The 24787-nt window shown below is 32.7% G+C and overlaps 1 protein-coding gene across 2 annotated transcripts in view; it reads right to left on the bottom strand.

Moving 5' to 3' along the window:
- Positions 1-14910: 14910 nt before the first annotated feature.
- Positions 14911-24787, bottom strand: part of LOC143256758 (uncharacterized) — a 41307-nt gene continuing 31430 nt past the window's right edge. For both annotated transcript variants that reach the window (XM_076514410.1, XM_076514409.1), the window contains 3 exons: positions 24511-24599; positions 18033-18237; positions 14911-16265 (listed from right to left, as the gene is read on the bottom strand). In XM_076514410.1, coding sequence (XP_076370525.1) covers positions 15988-16265; positions 18033-18237; positions 24511-24599 — 572 coding nt within the window. In that variant the 3' untranslated portion in view covers positions 14911-15987. The remainder of the gene's footprint in view (positions 16266-18032; positions 18238-24510; positions 24600-24787) is intronic.

Consider the following 24787-nt stretch of genomic DNA (forward strand, 5'->3'; position numbering starts at 1 on the left):
AAAATCAGTACTTTCGTTTCACCATACGTTTTAGGTACCTACTAAACTGACTTGGAACAACTAATCAGTGATTGACGGTCATTTTTTTTCGCTTTTTATTGCCATTATCCATTAACTCTGATTAGTACACATCTGAAACATCTAATATTGTTCTTAAGACTGAAATATTGGGTGTTAAGAAATTAAAGAAGCGGAGTTCATGACAATATTCTTACTAAATGAATTACATTTTATCATGTTCCGGATAAAAGTAGAATACATCCTTGCTTTTTCTCACTGTATTTAAACCTAATTACAATAAGGTACATATTTTACAATGTTTCTATTTATAGAATTTAATTATTTACGTGGCACTACATTATTAGAGTGTTTTTTGGATGCAAATAAAAGGAGAAGTGTTTTTTATATATTGTGTGTGTGAAAGATAGAGAATGGTTAAGAAAGTGCCTAGCTAGTATGCTTACGTTTGTAAAATGACCCTATACATGACCTTTCTCATCATTTTTGAGCAGGATAATACTTTGTTGTCTTTTTTTTTCATAATTTAACAGCCGAGATATCTTCGTTAACGTTTAATGCTTGGAAGATTTAGATATCTGTCAGTCTGTGAGCAATATGTTTTGTAACACAAAAACTTCAAACAAAAAATCGTCGTTAATTTATTGTACGATATATTTTATAAATATTCAAATACTGAAAGCTCGATATGGGCATAGATCTTAGAAGAAAATTTATATTTCGTAAAATTAATATTAATTTTTCAACTAAACCTTTCAAATGTATTTTTGTCTTTTATTAATTTCAAAGAAAAAGCTGTAATCTATTGTTAATTAAAGTTAATTAAAGTATACTTTTTACATTTTTATAGCAATCAGCGAAATGCTCATGGTCTTTTATCGCTAAAATCTATGGTTGATGGTTGATCTATGGCGGTGTAAGAATATCTGTCCGAAAACGAACAACAAAAAAATATCTGGTGTCAGTAAACCTAAAGTTATTACTAAACGTTCACAAGATTATATTAAATACGTTTAGAACATTTCCATATTAAAAAGTTCCAAAATCAATAAAATGTTTTTCTGGCATGGTGAACTATTTTTAATGTAAAAAAAAAAAAGACCGTTCACTTATGGAGCCTGGTCCAGTGGTTAGTGTGCCAAACGTTGGATTCGAGATTCTGTGGTTCTCGTCTAACTGACGACGGAAAAAAATCGCCTTCCTTACTTCAGAGCAGTGAGTGTATTATCAGAATGACGGTTAAATCCAACTCTAGTTGGTGAAGGTCGGTGTTGACTAGCTGTCTTCCCATTAGACTATCACCTTCAAAATTGGAAATAATAATGCAGCTAACCCTCGAGTAGTTCTGCACGACAGGCCCGGCATGGCCAAGCGTATTAAGGCGTGCGACTCGTAATCTGAGGGTCGCGGGTTCGCATCCCCGTCGCGCCAAACATGCTCGCCCTTTCAGCCGTGGGGGCGTTATAATGTGACGGTCAATCCCACTATTCGTTGGTAAAAGAGTAGCCCAAGAGTTGGTGGTGGGTGGTGATTACTAGCTGCCTTCCCTCTAGTCTTACACTGCTAAATTAGGGACGGCTAGCACAGATAGCCCTCGAGTAGCTTTGTGCGAAATTCAAAACAAACAAACAAGTTCTGCACGAAATTACACAAACATTTTCTTAATTTAAATATGGATGAGCCTCATAAATCAATACTAATACCATCTATGGGGTTTTGAGTACGTTTTATTCCATCATTTAGTAACCTAAATTAATTTATGTTACTGTATGGTAAAGCAAAACGGACTGAAAACCACGTAGATATTATATACGCTTCACCATTAAAAGAGGCCTAATAGTATTTCTTTGATTTGCTGATCCAAGCTGTACTGAAGCCTCGAATAGGCGAAACTGCAGTCCACAGCCGATAAAAGAATGCATTAGGACTCTGCGTCATAGATTCTATTTTCCGTTTCACCTCTCTTAAAAAAAAGAAATTTTAACACATACACACATATATATACTGTATAAATAACAGTTGTATCTGTTAAAAGGCTTGGATAACATTTCGCTTATGATGACAGTCAAATGTACTTAGTACTTATTAAACAAATTGAGATATTTCACATAATTTTAATGACTTGTAGCATTCTGTAAAAGTTTAGAATTAACCTATATATAAGTAGATGATATATAAAATGATTTTTATTTATCACAATAAATAAACTCTGACATTTACTGAAATTGAAGTAATAATTACCTGAAAACAACTATTATTAAACAAGAGCTTAAATTGGAATTACTAACATAAGATAGTGATATTTATATATATATGGGGTTATGTGTGCATTTAGATATATCGTTGAATAAATTATCTTTCATGTAATTTGCATGGTCTGATGAGCTCCACAAAATGTGAATAATAATAAAAACCTTTATGATCAACTTAATTATAAACCTAAGACGTTTCTTCTCGTGCAGCTGTGATGAATAAAGGTTTCATCCAATTCCTATTATAACCATTGTTTCTAATTTAAAACGGAAGTGGTCTTCAAAGAAATTTTAAACAAAGAATTAAAGCAAAACTTTTATCTGTGATTTTTCTTCATTAAAATTATCTTTGAAAATTCTAAAAAGTAAAAACATCACTAATTGATTTAAGCTTTACCAGACCCACGGAAGTCTATTTGTTTTATTGACGTATGAAATAAATCGAACAAATTCTTGGTTGAATGTTATTGTTGAAACGAACAACCGGCCAGACAGGCTACTGATTAATTTTCGTCCATTTTCTTGGTCGCCGTGGAGATTATCCACCATTTCACAAATTAACTTCAACACCACAACAGCGTTCCAATTTCTGTCTTTCAGATTCTTGATGAAGAGACACTGAGGAATTTAATCACATTAATAAAATATTTGGGATATAGCAGTTTTCTTTATTTTATCCATTTCTTTAAACAAGCGAGAAAAATCGATATTTAAGGTTTAGTATAGTACCTAATATTTACGCTTAGAACAGATAAGTATCGTGAATTATTGCTTGAGACTAAGCTCGTTGCTAACCGTTTTTTTTTTTTTTATGTTCTATCGAGCAATTTAAACAAAGAAAAATTTGGAGGCAATTTAGTGAAATACTTTTGTGAATAAAATGTAGATGTAATTGATTCGTCAGTGTTGCGTGTATACTGTTAAGATTCAAATAAAAAGACGTTTTATTTTTTGTAAAAAAAATATGTATAGGAGAAGAGTAATAGAGGGAAGACGAAAAAGTGATTGAAAAAAATATATTCTTACATATTTACTAATCCAATCAACTATTATGTTTAAAATATTGGTGAATTTATTACCGCGAAATAAAAGCAATTACAATCAAGGCTTTCTGAAATGTTATGTGGTACTTATATGGCGTACGTAGTAATTTATAATATGGACGACAGTATTTCCTGGTTCATTTTACTTGATATAAATGAAAATATCTAGCACGTCTGCTTATATCGAATTAAATTTCTCTTGGCTTCGTGTAGTGTGGTAAAAAAAATCCTAGTTTGTTTTATGTTGAACGTATTGTTATTGGTTCTAAAAATATAAGTTCTGGAAAACAGGAATTTTATCATAATGGAGTATTTACTTTCATTATTCAAAAGAAAGATAGAGATAGAGAAAAAACAGTATTAAACATGTCATGAGTGAATACAAAATAATCATTGTTCTCGCAAAGTTCTTGAATTTGGGAAAATTTAACATGAGGTATTGTTACTTTTCAGTTCCAGTTACTTGAATGCTTCCTTTACAAGCTTAGCAACTTCTATTAGTTAAAAATCCTATTAACTGCACGTGTTCTCATTCTCAGGCAGCAGATAATCCATCACGCCCACACAGCAATGATGTCAGATGATGTTGCCTAGCCCTCTCTTCAACTTAAGGAGGAAAATAAGTTTCCGCATAGAAATTCTGACATAATCCACGTGAAGTTCTTCTATTTATTGATGTTTCTTTTTCAGAGATGAAATATAAGTTGTTTTTTTTCTATTGATTGACTTCTATTTCTCCAATGACCGATTTCTTCACACAAAAACAAGAGCAATTTAATTGTTATTGTCGCAGCTACAGTTTTGAATTGAAACTTTCACGTTTTCATTGTGACATATTTAGTTACCTTAGATGACTATTAGATCACAAAAGCAGATTAAGTAACAAAAATGAAACTTACGCAACATTTATGAAAATATGAATTTACTGTTCTAGTATTAAAGACTCCTTTTCCCGCTTTTCGTTAAAAAATTAAATCAACGAATGACTTAGCATTTACTGTGAATTCATTATTTTCATTTTACAGTCAACCTAAGTTAAGTTGAAACGATTTAGTTCTTAACAGTATTGTCGTCCATTAGACCATTCACCGAACATGCACGTTCTTTCAGCCGTAGGGTCATTATAATATATTGATCAATCCCACTATTCGTTGATAAAAGAATGGTCCAACAGTTGGCGTTGGGAGGGGTGATGACTAGCATGACTTTTCTCTAGTCTTACGCTGCTAAATTAGGGACGGCTAGAGCGGATAGCCCTCGTGTAGCTTTGTACGAAATTCAAAACAAACTAAACAAACTTTTTCAGTTTTCCCAATTCGATTTCACTTTTACGTATGACTAAACGTGTCTACCCTAGTGAGACAGCAGTAAGTCTACGGATTTACAACGCTTAAAATCGAAGGTTCGATTCCCACTGATGGACACCAAAGTAAGCCTATTGTGGTTTTACGATAAGAAAAAAACACAAACATGTCTAAATGCGAGTTTTGATACACAAGATTTAAATATTTATAACAACCACATCATTCCCATGAATGGGTAAGTGTTAAAAATATTAATATTTGGTACTTTTTTATCTGTCTGAATCTGTACTTCAAAGAAAAAAATTGAACAAAAAGTGGTACGTGAGACTGAAAAGTTAGAGGACCACTGCGTTGTTCCATTTCACATTCACTGTTTCCAGAACAGTTATTTTTACTACCTTTTCTCTAGCCTAAAACATACATTAAAATAAGGGAAAGCTGAAGGATGTATTGCAGCTCAACTATTTTTGGCTAACGTTTTATGCAATCCAGCTATTGTAAAACGTTGCAACATGTTTTCTTGTATAGTGTGTGTTGCATGTTCCACTGAATGTGAACTGATACAGTGTTTGACTCAGGTATCATAATGACAGTGTTTTTCCCTAGCGGTATCTCTTCAACTGCCTCTATTTGAATTTAACGGTATCGATCATAGACATTCACTTTACTATATATATATATATATATATATATATGCTGACCTAAATCTCTTGCAGTACCCAAAAATAGTTACCAGCAAGACGCCAGCGATTCTGGTTCGTATAAACAAAGATTATTTTAAAAACCTATTGATTTATCGAGAAATGCATTGACTTTAAAAGTGTGCCGTTGCGAATCTGAAAGTAATATAATGTAAATTGAGATATTTTATGGACATTATCTTACACTGATTTTCCATTAAAACTAAGTAAAGCAAAAATATGCTTAAAAAGAAATAACTTAAAGAACCTATGTTAGTTTTGTCTGTGTCGAATTAGAAGTTGTTCCCAATATGTAAAAACATCAAAATTGAAAAGTTTTCCCTTATTAATATTTGTTTATTTTAGAGCAAACCTCTGATGGGCTATCTAATATTTTCACCGCGGGAATCGAACTCCAGATTTTAGTGTTGTAAGACGGAGAACTTACCGCTGTCTCATCGGCAATTCTTTTTGTTAAAGACAAATATTTAATATAAAAAGCTAATTTTTGAGGCCTCATAATGAAACATATTTTAAGAATTTATTACTTGTTTTCAGTTCGTTTGCAACTGGTTACCAGTATCTATCTTTCTATATATTCAGTTATTAATAATACAAAAACGGGAATAACTGTGTGGGTCAGAGGTATATCCGTTTCTTTCTACTAAATATGTTTTGTAATAACATTTTATTGACGTGCACGTATGTAATTTATGTGATGAAAAGAGTTGTTCGATATGTCAGTTAAAATTCTAGCATACGGTATGTATGAGGTTTGTACCATGCGATTCACAATTATCACACATAAAACTGTTTTTCTCTCGTGTGTACTAAAGACGATCTGCTGAAGAAATGTAAAGAAGTAAATTTGTGAAGAAAAACAAAATGTATACTTTTGTAAATAACATAATATATAACATGATTTGAGTTCCTTTTGTATCTTTAACAATATATAAACATTAAGTTCAACATAAGGAACCAGGAACCACTGAGACTATTGAATATCATTGGTTACTTTCTTCAGCATTATGCCACGAATACCCAGAGTTTATTAGGAAAGCACGGCATGGCCAAGTGGGTTAAGGCGTTCGACTCGTAAACTGAGGGTCACGGGTTCAAATTCCCTCCGCACCAAACATGGTCGCCCTTTCAACCGTGAGGGCGTTATAATGTGACGGCCAATTCCACTATTCGTTGGTAAAAGAGTAGCCCAAGAGTTGGCGGTGAGTGGCGATGACTAACTGCATTCCCTCTCGTCTTACACTGCTAAATTAGGGACGGCTAGCGCAGATAGCCCTCGAGTAGCTTTGCGCGAAATTCAAAATAACTAACTACTTAAATCTGAAAAACCATCATCGCATGGACTTAAAATTCCCATGGTCCATACTGCACATTATTGTGCAATGCTCACAAGAAATATGATTTCCATTTTGCAACAACGAAATGTGAGACATTAAGCCTTATACAGGATGGTAGCCGTATTAGTAACCACTTTTATTTATTATGTAAAGAGATTAGCATGCTTACAAAGGTATATTGTTGAGTTTAGTTGAATGTTTTTAGTTGTTTTACTCAATAGGACTTCTAATTCTTTTGAACCATTTGAGCGAAAAATATTACTTTTACATCCATGCTTTTCACGAACTATTGTGAAAACATGCTTTTCCAAGCCGAATACCTACTATTGCTCGTAACATACAATTGGCTCATATTAAGTGTTTTAGACATCACTATGCAGCTTACAATATTATTATTGCTTTTTAACTACTGTTTTGTCAGATGCACATGTGTTTACGGTTGAATTGTCGCTCTTTTAGTATGAATGATTTTCTTGAGTTACATTACTTTGTTTTTCAATAGTATTCCTTACTTATAATGTTTTGAAAGTGTTTAACTTATCGAGAGACGATTAATAGGTTTCTAGATTATTATTCGTGAGATAACATTTAAGGGTTTGAAATAATTTATAACAGTTTACCGTTTATGCTTAGTATATCACACTTTACCAAAAATATCAACGGTAGGGTTATCTCTTTTCAATAGATATTTGATAAGAGAGTCCTTAACTGTGATCAACATAATCTGTTTGTTCCTTAAATCAGAGTAAGATAGAACATTATTTTATAATTCTATGATAAGGAATCAAACTCTTCTGATTTGAGCTCAAAATTTCTTTTTATTGAAGACGAAAATTGCAGCTATTATTTATTCATTCATTCAGCATTTAATTATCACGAAATCCATGATTGCAGTTTTTCTGTTGTTCCAGCTTGAGAAGTGTGGTCCAGCATCGCCAGATGGTTAGGGCGCTTGACTCGCAATCTGAAGGTCGATGGTTCGAACCCTTATCTCACCAAACATGCTCGCCTTTTCAGCTCATATGGCTTTATGATATGACTGCCAGTCTCTATTCGTTGGTAAAATAATAGCTCGTGGAATCTCGAGCTAATCTCAAGTGATCAGAGAATGGTATTTGGCTTTCATTTTTATAGCGTGCTAACCATTAAACATCACCAGCCACACAAGGAACAGAGATGAGTATAAGTGTTGACATGAACACATATAGGACTGATTGACGATCAGGCCATATAACAGTAAATTTGTCATTCTCTTGTTATCTATGACCTGGCATGGCCAGATGGTTAAGGCACTCGACTGGTAATCCGAGGGTCGCGGGTTGAAATCCCTGTTACATCAAACATGCTCGCCCTTTCAGCCGTGGGGGCGCTATAATGTTACGGTCAATCTCACAGTTCATTTGTAAAAGAGTAGCTCAAGAGTTGGCGGAGGGTGATGATGAGTAGCTACCTTCGTTCTAGTCTTTCACTGCTAAGTTATGGACGTCTATCGCAGATAGATCTCGTATAGCTTTGCGCGAAATTCAAAACAAACGAATCGATTCAAATTAAAACTGTCAAAATGTCAAACTGTAATTGACAGCGTAAATACGTGAAGTTTATAAGATTGAGCTCTGTTATTTTGTGCTCTCCCTTGGTGGATAAGTAATAAGCTCAAGGGTTGAGTGGATTCAAAGCATGAAGCCTATTGTGCTCCTTGCACTGTTTATTCAGGCCTTATCAATTTAGGTGACTAATAACTTGTATTACAAATAAATAAATAAAGTGTCTAATCAAAATCTTGGAAATCAAAAATTGTCAATAGGATTACGGTAAGTTATAAGAATTTCTAGACAAATCAAAGCTTTATATATGTTTTTAGATTAATTGAAGTTTATAAAAACCAAGTGTTTGTTAAGAAATGCCTGTTTATCTAATAACCAGTAGGTCCTTATAGGATTTAACTGTTTATTTTAGGCGACAGGTGATTTTACTTGACGTAAGAGATGGCCGTTTATTTAATAACAACAAGACCCTTATGAATTTAATGTATAAAGTATTTGCTATCTTCAGTTTGAAACACACTTAGGGTAAACAGATGTGGTTTAAGTATAGTCATTCCTGATTTGAGCTGCTAATCAGAAGGAGGGGAACTAGTCAGTATAGGATAATACTCGTTATGTGTCTACTCTTCACCGAGTAGCAGGGTTGACTGTCACTTAATTGGGTTTAATTCCAAAACAACTAATCAATCAATCGATTGAGTAGATTATTCTTTCTTCGAGTTTGTTTGGTTTGAATTTCGCGCAAAGTTACTCCAGGGCTATCTGCGCTAGCCGTCCCTAATCTAGCAGTGTAAGACTAGAGGGAAGGCAGCGAGTCATTACCACCCACAGCCAACTTTTGGGCTACTCTTTTACCAACGAATAGTGGAATTGATCGTCACATTATAACGCCCCCACGGCTGAAAGGTCGAGCATGTTTGGTGTGACGGGGATTCGAACCCGCGTCCCTCAGATTACGAGTCGAGTGCCTTAACCATGTAGCCATGTCGGGCCCTTTCATCAGGAGTTAAATAAAATTACTCATGTTGATAACTCCCCATACCATAACTGAACTGTCAACGAAACTATCATATGGAAATATGTTGAATTGAACGTATGATTAGTTTCTGGTTCTCCCTGTATAAATCTTTCAATAGTTGTTGATCTTTGCTTATCCCAAGTAAGTTAATTATGTAGAAAATAATTGTAACTTATAAGTTAACGAAACGAATCTCGCAGAACAAAAGTATTGCAAATACATTTTGCTTTACAGTGTAAGAAAAACTTAAATCTTTAATAATTATAATTCATTGAGCCAGCCATCAGCTGGGCTGGACGCCTTCGATACTTTCGGTTGTAATCCCAGTGGCTTGTTGTTTATAACTTGACCGATACTATATACGACACATTGACAGAAATGCAAAGTTAGAGACGTCCTAAGAGATGGAGGATGACCAGGCAGTAGTATCGGTAGCCAATGTAGTTACTCTCAACCGAATAGTGAGATTAGCTGTCATAACACCCACAGAACTTAAAGTTCAGTTGAATATCGCGTCTCAGACTTTTGATTTTTTAATTTATAGTCTAAAATGATAACCATCAGGCCATTACAGGCCTTAATTTCAATAATGCCTCATGAAATACAGCTAATTATTAGATTTACGATAATCATAAATCCGTGTGCGAAGAAGCTTACAATGTATAATATTGTTTCTAAGCGTAAATATTGATTTAAAAATTATCCTAAATATTACAGACAATAATAGTTATGACAGTGTAATTGAGTAGAAATAAAAATAGAGTAGATAGTTTCTTACAAAACACATGAAAACATTAGATCATAAGACATACACACCAATAAAATAAATAAAAATAGAGTAGATAGTTTCTTACAAAACGCATGAAAACATTAGATCATAAGATACACACACCAATAAAAGAAATAAAAATAGAGTAGATAGTTTCTTACAAAACGCATGAAAACATTAGATCATAAGATATACACACCAATAAAAGAAATAAAAATAGAGTAGATAGTTTCTTACAAAACGCATGAAAACATTAGATCATAAGATATACACACCAATAAAAGAAATAAAAATAGAGTAGATAGTTTCTTACAAAACGCATGAAAACATTAGATCACAAGATATACACACCGATAAAAGAAATAAAAATAGAGTAGATAGTTTCTTACAAAACGCATGGAAACATTAGATCACAAGATATACACACCAATAAAAGAAATAAAAATAGAGTAGATAGTTTCTTACAAAACGCATGAAAACATTAGATCATAAGATATACACACCAATAAAAGAAATAAAAATAGAGTAGATAGTTTCTTACAAAACACATGAAAACATTAGATCATAAGATATACACACCAATAAAAGAAATAAAAATAGAGTAGATAGTTTCTTACAAAACGCATGAAAACATTAGTTATTAGATCATAAGATATACACACCAATAAAAGAAATAAAAATAGAGTAGATAGTTTCTTACAAAACGCATGAAAACATTAGTTATTAGATCATAAGATATACACACCAATAAAAGAAATAAAAATAAATAAATTTACAAAACAGGACCAAAACTCTTAAATAAAAGCACACCAGCCGCCTGTCTTACAGATAGAAAGCATTGGTTCATTTATTAAGGAAACAGAAGACCGGTTGCTATTATCTGTTAGAACAGTCACTATTTTTACCTCAGTTAAATCAGTATACTTGATAGTATGATAATAGATACAACACTAGAAAATTATTTGAACACTTTATAGTGTGAACAAGACTGTAGAATGTCATTTACGTCATGTACTGACCGCTAATTGTATAAAATGACCATTGGGAATCGTCACTCTTCTGCTCAAAAAGTTCAGGATAGCAACAGTGACCAAACAACAGGTTTGAGGATTCCAGCTTGAAGTCAGGAAGGTCTACTTCAGCACACAGTCAACTATACTGACTTAACTGAGGTAAGAACAGTAAGTGCTCTAATTAGAGTTAACATAGAGTTAAATCAAAGTTTCCTTTCTTACGGAATTAAAGAAATATAATAGGCTTAAGTTGGCAACAACATGAAAATACAATGCTTTTTTTTACACACACGAACGCACAACTACAACTTCGTAGGTATGCGTATACTGAGCGAATGACATAACTGCCTACACCCACAACTGTCTAGAAATTAATCTGACTTTGAACAAATATTCGGAGAACTTTGAAAAAATAGGGTTAACTGTCCTAGTGTTCCTTTACCACTCTTGTCACTTGGTATTTCTCAAAGTTAAACACAAGAAGGGATTATCTTTCACATGTTTCTAAACCTCTCTACAACAAATACTATTAGAGAACATATCAGTATAAGCCTACGTAATTCTCCAGTGTTATCTTTTACAGGAGAGTTCAGAAATATCAAAAGGAGAATGCAATTTAAACATAAGTGCAGTGAATGCGTTTAAGTGTGTGTATTCTAAATTTGGTTAAATTTTTTAAACTAAATGGGACAAAAGCACTTGGTATGTTTCGTATATACTACATCACAACCCACGCTCTAAGGATCTGGATACAACATAATGAGCAGGTTTTTTACTTTCATCAGGAATTCATCAGCTCAAAATTAAGCATGGTTAAGTACACATTGTGTGACGGTTTGTGCGAAAATCTGAAACAGATAAACGATACTCGTTCTTAGCTTAGTTATTGACAATTTGAAAACAATAACTTAAAGTGAAATGAATATCAACAACTCAAATAAGTGAACAACTGAATCTATACAAGAAAAAGTAGTACGCTCTTTTTTTGAGACGAGCGGATGTGCAAAATGTACAAAAACAGCTATACAATATTTTTCAATACGACACGTTAATTGCGCACAGAACTAACTAAACATTGATTTTTTGAATTACAACCGACATTAAGTTTCAAGAAAATCTTTCGTACTTAACACGTTCTTTCGCGTAGAACACGCTATCAATCTGATAAAAATGTATCACATATTTCATTTATTGCTTACTTAGTGAAGCAATACATTTAGGCTTTCCGTTTTTATTAATAGAAGAAATAAATATTATATATATTTCTCATTTTCAGTACAGTGAGAAGCAAGAGATCAAACCTCTTTGAATTAAGGATTGTGAATTAGAGCATTGCGAACTACGCCTGCTTTAGAAGATTTTGAGCGATTTGTCACCAGGTCCTTTCTCGTAAATAGGATCATATTTCTGTGTTATTATTAACTTGGTAAATTAGCAAATCGTATTTTTTTTGTAACATTTTCATCACCGGTAAACAATATCATGTATGTTTCTGCCAGTAGCAGTTAAGTGACGTAATAAAATAAGGCATTAGCAACGCAATAATGTTTTAGTTTGGCTTGAATTTTGCGCAAAGCTACTCAAAGACTACCTGCGCTAGTCATCCCTTACTTAGCAGTGATAGACTAATGGAAAGACAGTTAGCGAACACCACCTACTGTCAACTCTTGAACTACTCTTTTACTAACGAATGGAGGATTAACTGTAACATTATAACGTCTTCACAGCTGAAAGAGCGAACTTCAGTGACGGTGATTCGAACCCGCGAACTGCAGGTTGCGAGTCGAGTGCCCTGACACAACAAAGTAATAATGAATCATAGGTTCTCGCTATTAGTAGCACAATGAAGGAATATATCACAGGTTTCAGGCTTCTCTACAAAGCTTTACGACGAAACATGTTTCACTGATCTTACGATGGTTAATACGTGCCAATAGTAGAATAAATCGGCTTATAAGTTACAGCTTCTACTGTATACACTGTGAATGAAAACATTTATTATAGAAATGTAAGAAACTATACTTTAATAAGTGTTCTCGTAGCATAATAAATTACGACTACGATTCTTCTATATTAAAGAAACTGTCAGTTAAAGCCATACAAGTACAAAAAAAAATACGCTTGAAGTGTACGCAATAATTTCTCAACCAAAACGTCTTTTCTACATTACACTGCGGACGTTCTACGGTAGAGCACATCAATATCTATTTTTATATATATTAGTTTAACATAGTGATACATACATGTACGTCATTTTATTCCAACTAGGTAACGCATGAATGAGATCTTCTTAAGTAACTTATTATGTTTATTAAAATTACTAGAATAAAAGTGAAAATTACTTAGGCATACTAAACATTTTTAATGAAAGAATAATTTTAAAGATTTCTAGAGAAGTTTTTTTTTTCTTTTAAGAAAGTGATTTGAACGACTTAAGATAATAATACGAAAATATTGCAAGAATTACCACCAATATAAAAAAAGGGAATTTTGAAACTCATAGAGAACGTTACTATAGAAACCATGAAAATAAAAGATTGTGTAGTTTATAAGAAGCTTAATGGATGGTTGAGTAGTATCCAATCAACCAACATTTTTCAAATATTTAATTTATAAAAAAGTTTAAAATCAAATTATAACCAAGCATTATTAAAATTCATGACAGGATAAAAACTTAGACTTTTTTTCTGTAACATGTTTTAGCCGAGCAATCTTGATTATGTTGTATAATTTGTATTAACTATAATACAGTATTAATTTTTAATTATAATTGAGTTGAGCGATAAATTAAAGACTCGTTAAACGGGTAGAATGTGAAAATTTCATAGCTATAATTAAAGAAATTATTAGCAAATCGTTAATAATAATACGTCTGTCATGGATACGTTCATTATGAAACGAAAAGTGTTATTGCATTGTGCTGACGTCAGAGCCAGAGTCCTGTCAAAAAAGTTAAAAACCACTAGGGTAGAAAAATACTAAAATTAATATAATCTGCCAAGGAGTTTATTAGTAACTAACTCAATTATTCCTGTAGTTATGTGTTATAGTCTCAGTAACTAACTCAATTATTCTTGTATTTATGTCGTATAGCGTCAGTAACTAGCTCAGGTATTCTTATAGTTATTAGGTGCTATAGTATAAATACCTAACTCAAGTATTCTTATAGTTATTAGGTGCTATAGTATAAATATCTAACTCAAGTATTTTTATAGTTATGTGGTATAGTGTTAGTACCTAGCTTAAGTGTTCCTACAGTTATATAGCCTCAGTACCTAGCTCAAGTGTTCCTATAATTATGAGGTATAGTATCAGTATCTAACTGAAGTATTTCTATTGTTATGAGGTATAGTGTCAGTACATAGCTCAAGTGTTTCAATAGTTATGAGGTATAGTGTCAGTACCTAGCTCAAGTGTTTCAATAGTTATGAGGTATAGTGTCAGTACCTAGCTCAAGTATTCCTTTAGTGATGAGGTATAGTCTCAGTACCTAGCTCAATTGTTTCTATAGTTATGAAACATAGTCTCAGTACCTAACTCAAGTGTTCCTATAGTTATGTGGTTTTGTGTCAGTACCTTGTCAAGTTTTATGTTGTTGAACTCTGCTTGGCTTATTTTTATATTGTGATGAAAATGCATTTTTAAAGTATGTAATCCGACGAATGTGTGTGTGTCCTTATATGTGCCCAGTCACACTCACGTGAAAATGTTTGGAACAGATTTTACTTCCTGTTTTGATAACAGTATAAACATTGTAATTTTTAATAATGTTGCTATAATATAATTAGAAAATATAAACGAATGTTTTATCATAGACATTTGTTTTATGTAACTTATTTTCTGAACTTTTATTCAGCTATTGCATAGCGAATAAATTAAAAAATTTAAATAGAACATCAAGTGAAATTATATTAATAATATTGTTTTAGCTAATAGATCTAAACAGAGTCAGCGCAGACAGCTCACACCATTTTTTAAAGTAGTCAAAATTAAAGATTATTGATAAATAAAAAAGATTGACAGTTGATTTTGTCTCAGTCACAAAACTCAAATACTGCGGTATGCAATATGTTTTGTAATAGATTATCAATTACTTCAAAGAACTTAATAGGTATACACATAAAGGTTAAGTTTGTAAGACAGGATTATAAAGCACGTTGTTGCTCATATTAAAAATCTACTTTAAATATTTTCGTCGTAAATTATCCAGTGACAAAAAATAAGTTCATGACCCACTGATTTAATGGACATATTGCTAGTTTTCATATATACAGAGAAATACTAAACTATAATAAACACGCATACAGTTTCTTGTACTTTAGTAACAGAAGTGCATCAGCTTGTAGGAATTTTCACTTAATTTCACTTAGCACAACTGATATTCAAAAGAAAAATGTCACATAACAGCACAAATATTTTAAGTATTGCTTTGTATCGATATAATCGATAATGATATACTCATATTTATTATATATATATTTTTACAGATCATTAATCTTTAAACATACGGGTCGTCTGAAAATCATCTTAGCAAATTCACTTCTCGAGACAGAAGCTTTGGGTCTCTAATATAATTCTTACAACAACCACATTAGCCTAACAGAGGTACTTTGCGGTAAATATGGAATACCATAGCAGCGCGACAAGGATTTCATAGAAGTTTTCAATGTATTAGACATGGGATTTACACATAGATTGATTCAATTAGCCAAACTAAATGGATAAATCAGTGTGTGAGGTCAATTCTGTTTCATAATGAGATTTCTTGCTTTCAATCGCTTTTAATATAATGCGTACTCCTAAGAATCTTCATTAGACTTGCTTCCGTATGAAGCTGGCTCACTAATGTCATAATATCCATAATAATCAAGATCAAAACAGTTCCAAAAAGGTTTTAAGTAACAGACGTAGCTGCAGAATGTCAGAAAGCATGTACTCATGCAGACGTCAAAGTAGTTTGGGCCATGAAAAATTATTTTCAAATACGGTTACAAAATATGGAGGTTATCACAAGATCTTGATTTCAAAACAGTTTTCTCTAAAATCCTTTTGATAAAAACTTTTGTTTTACCGCCAGTACAGAACGAAAACATGCTTGGAACAGTAAGATTTACTGATTCTCTCTGTTTCTTTAATCTCTCCTGTTGCTGACATTTTAGTCTGATTTGACTGAGGATTCCAACCAAGAGCTCATCCACGTTATGGTTTATTCCAGTTGAGGTCTCGATAAATTTCCAACTGTGTGCAGTTGCCAGGTCTTGTCCTTCTGCAAATAACAATAATAATCAATGATTAATTGGGCAATTTTTTATAATGAATTACTTTCGAGAAATCGTATATTTATGCGTAAGAATAGTCTTAGAGCTCATGAATGAAATATTTATACATCTCTCAAACTAACCCTATGATTTCGATGAAAAGTCTGTTTACGTTAATTCAATGTTAAGTTAAACTTTGTTATCTGTCAAAATACGTAAAGCTGTATGACACCATGGTTTTCATCAATGAATCTCATATATTTCCTTCGAAGGATATAGAAAGTGTCTCATTTTTATCTTATAGATACTATTATAAACCCTTAATTTATCAGATTAACTTCACACCATTAACTAACTACTGGTGCTGCCTACATACTGCATGATACTGAGTAGTTCCATACTTCTTGCTTACTATGACACTGATAATAAGAACCAGCGAATTTACTCATTTTCTGTGTAAAATAGAAAGGACGACAAACCAATAATTGTTGCAATTAACTCCAGTATTGATGGCATTTTTTACATTATTTTTGCATTGTTTCTTTATTAGTAACAAAATCTACAGCACTATTGAAACAGCAATATTGTAGGTTTTTAGTGTATTTTTATAATTATAATTTAGTATTGTTACCTATTGTTGTTTCTATTATAAAACTCCATTTAGCCCTAAACAATTTTATAGCCCTAATAATTTAAAAAAATAATAACTTTTCGAAAAAGAAAATGATTGAGCTGAAATAGCACTTTACAAACTAGATGCTTTATAACACTAATAAAATTATGTGGGCCTAACGAAGACTGACTATTGGATTGTACAGGTTAACTTTAAATAGCAAATGAACAATCTTAATTTTATGCACAAATCTAGCTTTCAGCTACTTTTCATGATTTCTACACAAAATATTAGTATTTCTTCATACAAGATTTCGATCTTGAAAAAATTGAAATCGAAAGGTTCTTATAAAACATTCATTAAAGATTTGTTTTCGAATTTTTGCGTAAAGCTACACGAGGACTATTTGGGCTAGCGATCTCTAATTTAGCAGTTTAAGACTAGAGAGAAGGTAGCTAATCATTTCTACCAATTACCACCTCATGGGCTACTCTTTTAGCAACGAATAGCGGGATTGACCATAACTTTATAACGCCCCCATAGCTGAAAGGGGAAGCACGTTTGGCGTTACATGTTTCACATTACACTTGCTTGTAGGTAGGTCTTAACAAAAGAAGATACATCTACATGTCTCATGTAAGTGATCAGACTGGTATAAGAGATATCCATTAGTTAGTTTCGTTATTTGGGAATAACAAAATCGTATTAGTATGTGATATATTTTTCGTATTTTATTTCAGATGTTAGTTAGACATCACACTAAGATTAAATATGCTTGTGGAAAAAAAGCCTAAAATGTTTTAGGTTTTGTCACGAATATTTAGTAATTTTACAAAACATCTAGAAAGAAGGATACATTATAAGTCTAAGGATCAGTTGGCAGAAAGTCAGTATTTCGTTTTCAGTGGTAGTTGCCAGTGAAGTATTTAGTTTGAATTGTGTCACCAGGAGACGGTAAAAGAGAAGTAATATAATCGTGATAAAATAGCAGCAGAATGAAATTATTTTTAACTTATAAGTGACATATTTCAGTGAAAAAACACTTTTGAATGTAAAGTCAAACTTTGGTTTAATTCATATTGAAATTTAGAGAAAAGTAGCAACTTATATAGGTTAAGAGAAGTAACATTTCGAGTAATATTAATCTCTGATACCAACTCACCTTTCATGGAAACCTTTCGTAGCCTTACAAGATCCGTTTTGTTCCCTACTAGAATCGCTGCTTTAGCATTGCAGGTGTTGTCCATAATCATCACATTACTAATGACTTCCTTCGTTTTCTGAAAACTTTTTTTATTTGTAACAGAATAAACTGCCACGTAGGCGTCGTAACTAGTAGCAGAACCTGGCGAACCTTTAATTTTGTCCTGGAATTTCATGCAGGAAAAACTTATAAAAGATTACAATAGTTGATAACGAGATCTAAAGTAAAGAGGCTTAGAAAAATACAGTTGATTCGAAATGAAAAAAAAAAGTTTGTATTTTGTGTTTTCTTATAGCAAAGCCACAGCGAGCTGTCTGCTGAGTCCACCGAGGGGATTCAAACCCCTGAATTCAGCGTTGAAAATCCGTAGATTTACCACTGTACCAACGGGGGACATGTTTGTATAATCTCAGTGATTACAGCAAAAATATAATAATAATAGTGTTGACTCAAATATAAAACTTCAAGTAGCTATTGGCTCCCTCTAGGTGAGCATTATTATTACTATTATTTATTAAATTTCACAGCTCTCAGCAATTTTGTTCAAATTACTAGATTACTCGTTATACACAAGTTAAAACTTTCAGTTTTCAGTCAACAATGAAAATATTAAAAATGTTATATCAACAACTTTCGCTACTTCCAACAGAAATTTTCTAGTGTTTGCAGCAGTTAAGTTGCACTATTATGAAACTATCTCCCAATGTACGAGAAAAATTCGAACAATGAGGTTTAGAAACACTTATTTATGAGAACGCTACAATGATGTGCGAACTTTATCGGCCCGGCATGACCAGGTGGTTAGGGCGCTCGACTCGTAATCTGAGGGTCCCGGGTTCGAATCCCCCTCATACCAAACATGCTCGCTCTTTCGTCCGTTGGGATTTATAATGTGTCGGTCAGTCCGAATATTCGTTGGTAAAAGAGTATCCCAAGAGTTGGCGGTAGATGATGATGACTAGTTGCCTTCTCTCTAGTCTTACACTACTAAGTTAGGGACGGCTTGGGCAGAAAACTCTCGTGTAGCTTTGCGGGAAATTAAAAAACAAAACAAACAATAAAATTTACGATTTGAGCGTTAGACTTCAAATGATTCGGTATTATATGTTTCCGGATCACTTGGGCGGTTAGATTGTTTTACATTATAGTGTAGTAGTACATGTTTTGTGCACTGAAATTCAAAACCAAATGTCACGCATAATATAATTCTATTTGCAGATGAATAGCGTTTCCTACACGTTAACTTAGTCAAGACACATGCTAGTGTGTCATGTAACCTAAACAACCTGCTGTAGGACACATGGTGGGTTCGTTACAGGAGCAACAGTTTAGCAAAATTCCTTATTCTGTCTCTCGAACTGTAGTAATTTAACCCACTACTTATTTTCAATGGATATGTTTAACTAGACTCTTACTTCACGTACCAAATTTCAAGGCAATTCAGTAAGAAATACCCGAAATATAACATAGACTCTTACTTCACGTACCAAATTTCAAGGCAATCCAGTAAGAAATACCCGAGATATAACATAGACTCTTACTTCACGTACCAAATTTCAAGGCAATCCAGTAAGAAATACCCGAGATATAACATCTCCATTTTACTTTTTAATCTTTGGTTTTTCTGTTTCTTTTTTCTTTGACTGAAAATACGCAAATTTTATTTGATAGAAATATGTACTTCACTTTTTTGGAATTTTTCTTTTCAAATTTGGCGCAGTGATAGATCTTTAACCTTCAACAAGGAGTTTCTTTTAGGGTAAATATAAGTCACACGTGCAAAGTTATTCAACAAAAACGCTCTAATTTGACGAAAATATTTGCGCATGCTTATACAAAATGTCATGCGAGTTATTGGTCTGTCATTTTAACTACAGTTTCAACTAAAAGTAAAAATGGGGAATATGTAGTTTCTTTTAGTCATTCGGATTAAAGAGAGCTGATTTACAGTGAGAAAAACTATGGTATAAGGTGAAAGGGTTTGTAGATACATAAGTATTGGTTAGGCCAAGCAGACTAGGTTAGCAGTTTCTAGCTCAAATTTGCAGCATAATTTTACTAAATATTATGAAACTATTCTAATTACAGAGCATTACATGATATTAACTTAAAACAATTAAATAATGATGTTTCACACGACTGTACCGATTGCACGGGATGATGACAAGAAACTGTTAATGTGAATCCATGGCACTACAATAAAGGAAGTTATTAACACTGTTTTAACGAGGAAAACTACCATCATATATTTAATGAATCTGGTTGGTTTTGTAAAGAAAGTTCTCTTCGAAATAATAGGGTTTCGATCCTAAAGCTAATGTTGGTTACTATCGATTGCCGTTTTCTTATTTGCTGTTGTTTGTTAGTGTGTATTGACAAAAAAGTCATAATATTCAATAAAAAATGTCTTAGGTGTGAAAACACGGTGTGGTAAAAAAGGACTGAGTGTACGAATTAAAAGAATGAATTCAAAACCGGTGATCAAACTAGTATATCTATACAGCAAGGACAAAAAACATTCGTTCATTAGTTAGCCAGACAACATGGTTTGGTTCACTCCTCACCATGGCCCAAGGTAAACACAAAATTCGGCTTGGCTGACTAGTGAATAAATATTTGCTGTAAAATTGTTATCAAAGCCATACGTGTAGTTACACGTTTGGTCGTTAATTTTGATTTCATTTTGTAAGTCGTCCACTTATTCCTTTTTTGGCTGCACCATTTTATTTCACACATAAGGTGTTTTTGATTAAATTAATATAATAACTGTATTTGAAAAAAAGGGTGAAATTATCCCATAATCTTAATAATTTAATAAAATATTAAATATATTGATAGAATTTTTGAAAACGGACGTATGTCCGTCGAGGGTGCACTTAGTTAATACATTCGCGAGTAGCGTATCGAGAGTACAGTCATTCGATCGGTTGACAATTTGTATCCCCGAATACACAAATACTGAAGATATGGGTTACGTGTATCTTTCATAAACGATTTTTCCAATATCAATTCGATAGTTGTTATTTTTAGACCATACACCAACTCTCTCTCTAGTAGAATAATATAATTTGAAAAATTGGATGCCTGTCTATACATTGCATATAAACCTAAAGAGGAAGAACATAAAAACAAATACGCAAAAACACTCATTTATATACGTGTAAGGTGTACTAAGAACGACTCTTACGGATAGATATTAGTTTATTTAGTGTCATTAAAATTCATTAAAAGCTTTTTCTTTCGCAAAATTTTAAATGATAATTTTTATGTTATACTCTAATGTCAAAATGGTTTTTAAAAGCCAGTTTTTAAGAGTACCGTGTATGTCGCTTTAGGCTGATAAAATGGTACTTTTCTTGTATTTCAAAGAAAATGACTAATTAAAAGTTTTGGTTTGAATTTCGCACAAAGCTACACTAGAGCTGCCTGCTCCAGCTATCCATAATTGATCAGTGTAAAACTAGAGGGAAGGTATTCTTTGATAGAATGTTTAGGCAGAGTATTTATGATGAAACTTTGTAGAATGGATGGCAACTGCCTGTTGTGGAGGCACAAGTGTAGAGAACGACGTTTAGAAAGTCTTTCACCTTTCGTCTTCAGGTATAATGATTAGTGGGATTTACCGTCACATTAAATTCGAATTCGAAACCGCGACCTCAGGATTACTAATCGAGTGCCTTAACCACCTGGCCATGCCGGGCCTAATTTTGTGAAGGAAGAAGTGTTATAAAGTCGTTTTGCTGTTAGCAAGTATCCATATTTATCCAAATATGGATGAAGGTGGAAAGGGTATTTACAGTATCAAACATTGCCAGATGTGGTTATTAATTTAAATAAAACTTTCAGAAAGAACGTATCTTAGCCATCAGATATTCTATGTAATGCAGTTATAAAAGAATGGGATTTGAATTAAATACTGCGACCTTATATATTTTGTCAAATTTCGACACGTTCCACTCCCATACATATATAAGAAATAGTTGATTTTAACGAAATCTGGACTACAGAAATGTAGGGAAAAATATTGAGATTTAAGTTCTGCACGTCGGTTGTGATTTAATTTTACATGGTTTTTCTGATGAAAGATAATTTTTAATTAATATAGAAGATCTCACTATTTTTTTTCTTCTTTTCTTTGGAATAATGCGAAGAAAACTTCGGTATATGGTACAGATTGTTTTAACACAGTAAAATGGTCGTTTGGTGAGTTAAGGACGGTTTGAATACAGTTCTCGAGAGCTTTGCGCAAAATTCAACAAACAATCCACATTAATATAGCTGTTGAAATAATCTAGAAGTAACAACTCTTCACCCAACCATCTAAGAGTAAACAAAAAATCTATAGCTACATTTTAAAGAAGACACAAATTGTTACATTCTTTTGCATTGTAGTTGAGTGGAAGGATGCATAACATTGTGAAATAGAATACATTGTTCAGATATTTTGAACGTAGCTACACAGAGACTATCTGGGCATAGCCGCCCCTAATTTGGAACTGACAAAATAGGAGTAAGACAGCAAGTCAAAAACACCTATTGCGAACTCTCGAGCTACTCTCAGGTGACAAGAGAATGGTACTGGACTTTCATTCGTATAGCGGGTCTACGGAATCAGAGTGTAGAGCACGTTTGATACGACTCGAACCACGAGTCCCTTCCCTACGGATTCAATGTTCGAGCATGGTAACCACCATTAGACATCGTCAGCTACACATCGAACAGAAACGGGTCTGAGTGGTAACATGAACACGTACAAGACTAAATAAAATTCAGGCTGTGTAACAGGTAATTTGTTATTCTCTTCACATTTATGACCTGGTGTGGCCTGATGGGTAGGGTGCTCAACTCGAAATCTGAGGAGGACTGTCGGAACAATGTTGATATCGAAATGAAATTTTAATAATGTCAAAAAATGAATTTTTCTTGTAATATACTCTCGAAAATAATCACTTTGATATATATATCAGTTTGGTATAACCTAAAAACAAGCTAAAACAAAAATAAATTAAAAATAACAAACAAAATACATTGCACTAATTAAAAAGATTCCAGGATACAAGCTATAATGTGGAGTATAAAATGTACCCTAGGTTTTGGAGGTAACTGCGAAAGTAGGACCCACATTGCGGCGGAGATACACCGTGTATCAGTCTTAACCTTCATTCGTCAGTCTCACATAAAGAAATAAAATGAAGGAGTTGTAATAGATATAGAAATAGAAAGGAGGAAAGCGAGATGTGGGTGCTCAAGCCCACAGTGTCCCATATCTATATCACCTTCACTGCCCGCAAACAGGTGAGGAATGGTGACTGATCGCCGAAGTAAATAAAAATAAATTGAAAAATAAGAATAAGAAAAATAGGGTACTATTGTTTGGGGGTAAGTAAGTTAAAACTTACCTCTTGAAGTTAGCATTCCAGCACCCATTGTGGTAGAAAGGCACTACTTGATAGCCCAGTAAACAAGTTATACTCATATGAAAAGTCCCAACCAATTAAATAAATAAAATAGTATATCACCCAGCCACCACACATTTATTAAGTCTGCTGTAACTATCATGCTCTAAACAACATTTTATATGCGGTAAGGTGTACATCCGCATAAAGTAGTGCAAAATCGTTAAATGCCCTTATTCATAACTAAAAATAGTTATTAGGAATTTTTAGCAAAATTTCTCTAATTTTTATTTTTTTATTTAGTACATTCTTATATTTGTTACAGAATGAAGTTTCTTTATTAAATCCGTTAACTATTAATTTTTGTATCAGTATTTCAACATTATTGATAAAAGTATTGTAATTTATTACACATTTCACAATAACTGCGAATTTATAATGCTTATACAGAAGGATATGGTACATTACTATTAAAATAGGGTAAACCATAAATTGAAAAGATAAAATATTTCTATTTTCAAAAATATTCACATTGATATCCTTACCAATTATTTTTTATTTCTAACTCTAAATAATGTACTTCTGTATTAGATATTGAAGTATTTTCAATTTCTAATTCTGCTGGATAAATAGTATTAATAAAATTACTTATACCAATTAAATCATCTGTACATTTGTAAGTTAAGGTAAAATTACCTAGATTTGTGTAGTTTCGATAAATATATTCTTATAATAGTAAAGACATAAATATGCTATACAAGTAGAGTAGTTAGCTCTAACTGGAACTCCTATTACTTGTTTACGGAGCGCGACAGACAGGTATTTGACTAATATATATATATATATAAAAACCAATAATTTCATGTTTAGTTATATATTTGTTATCAAATTTATATTGGTCTAATAAGATGTAGTAGTAATTAGTTTTAAAACAAATATAAAAGCTTAAGATAAAATTAAACACAATTCTAACATAGGGCTTGAATGAGCTGTGAACGAGTTTTGTAATATATAGTTATATACATTTAGTAAAAATTTACCAAAAAGTCTTGGGCGGCACATTCAACAAAGACTAGTTCTGATTCCATTCCATTCAAAACAACCGTCACAGATTTTTCATTTTCTTCATCTGAGAAAAACAAACAAAGAAACCGTTGTTTGATCGTCGATTTCGTAAAATACTAATATCTATCTATATATATATATTGACAACTTTTATAGACAATAAATCGTACTTGGTTTAAATATCTTTATTCATTTCTACGTCCCACTGTATCGAAGTTACTTAATTTAAAGCTCCCCGCTACTACAGGGGTT

The sequence above is a fragment of the Tachypleus tridentatus genome, chromosome 7 (assembly GCF_004210375.1).
Source record: "Tachypleus tridentatus isolate NWPU-2018 chromosome 7, ASM421037v1, whole genome shotgun sequence".
Lineage (NCBI taxonomy): Eukaryota > Metazoa > Arthropoda > Merostomata > Xiphosura > Limulidae > Tachypleus > Tachypleus tridentatus.